Genomic DNA, 5,582 nt, shown 5'->3' on the forward strand with positions numbered 1-5,582 from the left:
TGAACGAGTATAAACCCTATGTCATTGAGTGCTAGGCCACCTCCGATCATAACGTACGACAAAACTACAAATATTTACTTGTTGGTCACTTTCTGCACCGACAGTTGACGTTGTCCATGGGGAAGACGCCTTACGTTCAACACTTTTTGGTCATCGGATGGCCCACTTTTCTACCACCTTCGCCATGGTGGACTCAGGTGATATGACTCGCTTTGGCTCACCGGAGTTTCTCACACTCCCATCGGTTGGGATGTGGGTTCCACCAATCTTCGAGACATCCCAGGCCTTCCTCCTTGAAAGCCTGGACTTCGTCGCCAACCGGCTCGGCGTACTATGCCTCCACAAGGAGACACTCATTCCAGCGCCTGTCAGAGGGGCGCCCTCCATCGGCTCTGGGACGCATGACAACTTCAATGACATGGCATCTGCACTTCATTCCGAGCAAACTCTCTGCTCAAACCCCGCTATGAGTAATATGCATACTATTATTTATTCTCTTTTTACTATCTCCCGCCGATTATCCATAGGGACCATATTTACCGCACCACAAACACCATATGATCGGTACCCCTATGACCTTGTGTCCCCCAAGGATGCATGCGCTCGGGGGCTCCAAGGGACGTTGTCGCCATCCCCTCACATCTGAATTTGTGGGAATGGTGAGCTATGCTCCTATGACTTTCCACAAACTCCCAGATGACGATTGTGAGAGCGACGGCTCTAGCATCAGTGATGTGGCACCTAACCACCGTCCATCCTGGGAGTGTGCTATGGCGGATGCTCTAGGACAGCCACCAGTCATTTCAGAGTCTACATAAACTCACACCCCTCTAGACTCACGTGTGGGGGCCCTCACATTTGCGCAAGGGAACGTCAAGGAACTACGACAATGGTGGCAGAGCTAGCCATCGCCTACGCCGACAAGCTCGGTGCAGCACATTGTGCCCCATGCGCACAACCCAGTGAGCGGCACCTAGGGTCAAGCCTGCTAGGTCTAACACAACATCATGAATGAGGGGAATGACCTCCCACAGTTCGCTCAAGCAAGCCAGAACATCGTTGTTGTAGCAATGCTTCTACGTGGCGTTCCGAGCCTATCGATCCCTAGGAGTGGGTGATCTACCGGAACCTCTGGGTTCTCATAGAAGCCGCCTCCGTACAATAAGCGAAAAGCTCTGTATCATGACTCTGACATGCTCCCTCTCTCCCCACTAGGGGAGCAAGGACGCACTAGATGGATCGCTCCATCCGCTCACCACTACATTTGCAAGGTGCGGCTCAGGACACAGCAGCTGCGCCTTAGTTCGACTTGGCGCCTGCTCCGCACTGACTACCGGTACACGAGCGGCCCGATCCGCACCAGGACACTCGCAGCGCTGTCAGCAACCAGCATCACGCCCGGCATGATAATGATGTCCACCGAGCGGTGGTGAGAGCAGGTGACACAGATCCTGGCCGAACCATCAAGGGGAGTGATGAAACGCACCCCAAACATGGTCGCTGCCCAGAAAACCGGAATCCCAACCCTGAGGGCCTAGGACCATGGGCCTTTGACCGACGTATCCGAAGAATGCCATTCCCACAGTGCTTCTGACCACCCACCAACATCACCAAGTACACTAGGGAGACAAACCCCAGTATTTGGCTCAAAGATTTCTGGCTCGCCTGCCGAGCCAGAGGGGTGGATGATGACTTTTTCATTATTCAGTATCTCCCCATCTGCATGGGGGAACATGTCGAGGCATGGCTTGAATTCCTCCCGCATGATAGCATCTACGACTAGGTGGACCTCAAGAGGGTCTTCGTTGGGAATTTCCAAAGGATGTATGTCTACCCTAAAAACTCCTGGGACCTCAAGAGTTGCCAGTAGGAGCCCAGCAAGTCCCCATAGGACTACATCTATAGGTTCTCCCAACGATGCAACTCCATCCCTAATGTCATCAACATGGACGTCATCAGTGCATTCCTCTCTAGGATGACCTGCAAGTCCCTGATCCACAAGCTTAGATGCCTAAAGCCCCATACCACCCACAACCTACTCGACATCACCACTAACCATGCCTCTGGTGAGGAAGCGGTCAGAGCGATCTTCAACAAGGGCTGGGACAAAGGCAAGGCCAAGCATATGGGCCAAGATGAGGGCCCCTCCACACAGAGGGGCAAGAAGAACAAAAAGGACCAGCGCTGACCGGACAACACCGCATTGGTCGCCACAACTGACCGCACGGTAAGAAGCCCCAATAGGGCCTACCTGACCACTTCAACAAACTCATGGATAGCCCATGCACCAACCATGCCTACCCCATCAAACACCTCTACAAGGACTGTGAGCTCCTCAAATGTTTCCTACGACAGGTTGGTGGGCCAAAAGAAGGGGACGGCAAAGAGGCGGCAGCCAAGAAAGGAGGGGCGGCGGGCAAGGATGGAGACGATTTCCCCAATGCTGACGAATGCATCATGATCTTCAGTGGATCCGACATCATCTAGTCCAAGTGCTAGCACAAGGTGCGTTATAGGGAGGCATGCGCTACCGAGACGGTCGTCCCCTCCTTCCTTAGCTAGTCAAAATCTCCGATCGCCTTTGATTAGAGGGACCATCCCTCCCACGTCACGAGACCGGGATGCTACCCGCTCATCATCGATCCCATCGTCCACAAGAAGCACCTCACCAAGGTGTGGATGGATGGAGGTAGTAGTCTCAACATCCTCTATGTCGACACCCTTGACACCATGTGCATCCCCTGATCGAAGCTCCGCCTGGTGGGCTCTTTATTCCACGGGGTGATCCCGGGAGCACAGGCATACCCGCTTGGGCAAATCGACCTGCCTGTCATGTCCGGCAACTGAGCCAACTTCCGCTCGGAGGTCCTCACCTTCGAAGTGGTGGACTTTCCAGGGTCCTACCATGCCATCTTGGGGCAGCCATGCTACGCCAAATTCATGGCAATCCCCAACTACACCTACCTCAAGCTGAAGATGCCAGTATCGAACAGCGTCATCACCATGAGCAGCACCTTCTCGCACGCCTTCATGTGTGACTGCGAGCACTATGAGCTCGCCACTACGGTCGTCAACTCATCCGAGCTCCCATGGCTTAGCGAATCATCGGTCCCGGTAGTCCCAGACTACAACAAACCAACCTCCTCGACAGCCTTCTATCCGCTCGAGGAAACCAAGGCGGTGGGGGTTGACCCCATCAACCCAGCCAAGACGGTGTGGATCGGGACCCAGCACCCAGCCAAATAGGAATGTGAGCTCGTCGACTTCCTACGATTCAATCGCGATGTCTTCGCATGGCAGCCCTTTGACATGTCAGGCATACCATGGGAGGTCGCCGAGCATGCACTACACCTCATCTCGGGCTCAAAGCCCGCCAAGCAACACCCGTGCCATTTCGACGATGAAAGGCGTAGGGTCGTAGGCGAAGAGATCACCAAACTCCTAGCAGCCAGATTTATTAGAGAGGTATTCCACTCCGACTAGCTTGCCAATCCCATTCTTGTTATAAAGAAGACCAAAAAATGGAGAATGCGTATTGATTATACTGGCCTCAATAAAGCGTGCTCAAAGGATCACTTCCCTTTGCCGTGCATAGACCAGATAGTCGACTCCACCTCGGGTTACGAGATCCTCTCCTTTCTAGATGCCTACTCGGGATATCACCAGATCACAATGAAAGATTCTGATCAACTCACAACCTTGTTCATCACCACATATGGTTCATACTGCTACGTAACCTTGCCATTCGGCTTGAAGAACGCTGGCGCCACCTACCAAAGGTGCATGCAGCAATGCTTCGTCGACCAAATTGACCTGCTCGATCAGCCTGATCAAGCCAAGCGGCCAAGACCAATGATCACCGTATATGTTGATGACATAGTGGTCAAAACAACTCAAGCCTATGACCTTATCACAAACTTGGCCACAATGTTCGTGAACCTTAGAAGATTCAACATCAGGCTGAATCCTAAAAAATGTGTTTTCAGGGTTTTGAAGAGGAAGCTGCTAGGATACATTATGTCTGAGCGCGGCATCGAGGCCAACCCAAAAACATCACGGCCATCTCCAACATGGGTCCCATATGCAACGTCAAGGGCGTACAAAGGCTCATTGGCTGTCTGCCTGCCCTAAGTCGATTCATCTCCCGGCTCGGCGAATGAGGGATGCCACTCTACAAGCTCCCCAAAAAGACAGACACTTTCATCTGGACTGAGGAAGCTCAGCAGGCCCAAGAGAGCCTCAAAACGTCCCTGACGTCAGCCTCGATCCTCGTCGCTCCCAAATAGGGAGAACCCCTTCTCCTCTACATCGCCGCCAGCAACCATGCGGTAAGCGCCGTGCTGGTCATCGAAAGGGAGGAGCTAGGACACCAACTTAAGGTCCAGCGGCCCATATACTTCATCGGGGAAGTACTCACTGACCCCAAGGTTTGGTACCCCTAGGTGCAGAAACTCCTAAACACCGTGCTGATGGTGACCCGGAAGCTCCTGCACTACTTCACCGACCATGAAGTCATGGTCATCACTTCATACCCGCTCGGGACATCATCTACAACCACGATCCCGCAGGACAGATCTCTAAGTGGGCACTCAAACTCATGGGCCATGACATGTGGTACATCCCCTGTACCACCATTAAATCTTAGGCTCTCATAGATTTTGTCACCGAATGGACAGAGGTGCAGCTACCGACCTTGGATGTCACCCACGAGTACTGGACAATGTACTTTGACGGGTCCATAATGGCACCAGGCTCGGGGGCTGGAGTGGTTTTGATCTCCCTAGACAAGAGTAGGATCTGCTATGCCATCTGCCTCCACTTTTTAGCCTCAAACAACGCCGCGGAGTACAAGGCCCTCATCAACGAACTACGCATCACCATCAAGCTAGGTGCTATGCGACTCTACATTCGTGGTGACTCAGAGCTAGTCGTTGATCAGGTCATGAAGGAGTCCTCCTACAAAAGCTCCCTCATGGCAGCATACTGCCAAGAGGTGCACAAGCTCGAGGACAAATTCCAGGGGATCGAGCTGCATCACGTCCCCTAAAAGGACAACGACACCGCCGATTCTCTTTCAAAATTGGCCGTCGGGCGGGATCCATCCCCAAGCGGGGTCTTTATCAATGACATCCATGAGCTGTCCGCCTGCATCTAGGAAGGTCTAGTTCAGACACCCCTGACACCTAGCCGACGCCTGGGGGCTCTGACCCCGATGCCAAGCCAGCGCTCGGGGGCTCTGATCCTAGTACCTCCATGATGACGTCACCCACCAATGTCGTCATATTGGCACTCGATCAAACCGACTGGCGAGCACCGCTACTCGCCTACCTCCTCAAGGAGGTTCTCCCACCCAAAAGGACCGAAGCCCGACAGATCACTCGATGCGCCAAGACCTTCATCGTGCTCGGGGACAAACTCTACAAACTGAGTCCATTAGGGGTACTCATGAAGTGCATCCCTACCAACCAGGGGAACCAACTCCTCCTCAAGGTCCATGCTGGGATCTATGGACATCACGTAGCCTCAAGGTCACTGGTTGGAAAAGCCTTTTGCCAAGGTTTTTACTAGCCCACCGCACTATG

General features: G+C 53.3%; 1 protein-coding gene across 1 annotated transcript; it reads left to right on the forward strand.

Moving 5' to 3' along the window:
• Positions 1–4,469: 4,469 nt before the first annotated feature.
• On the forward strand, positions 4,470–5,047 carry LOC136536797 (uncharacterized). Its single transcript, XM_066528974.1, has 2 exons — positions 4,470–4,614; positions 4,752–5,047. Exons 1-2 carry the CDS (start codon positions 4,470–4,472, stop codon positions 5,045–5,047), a joined length of 441 nt encoding a protein of 146 aa, XP_066385071.1.
• Positions 5,048–5,582: the final 535 nt, after the last annotated feature.

The sequence above is a fragment of the Miscanthus floridulus genome, chromosome 2 (genome assembly GCF_019320115.1).
Source record: "Miscanthus floridulus cultivar M001 chromosome 2, ASM1932011v1, whole genome shotgun sequence".
NCBI lineage: Eukaryota > Viridiplantae > Streptophyta > Magnoliopsida > Poales > Poaceae > Miscanthus > Miscanthus floridulus.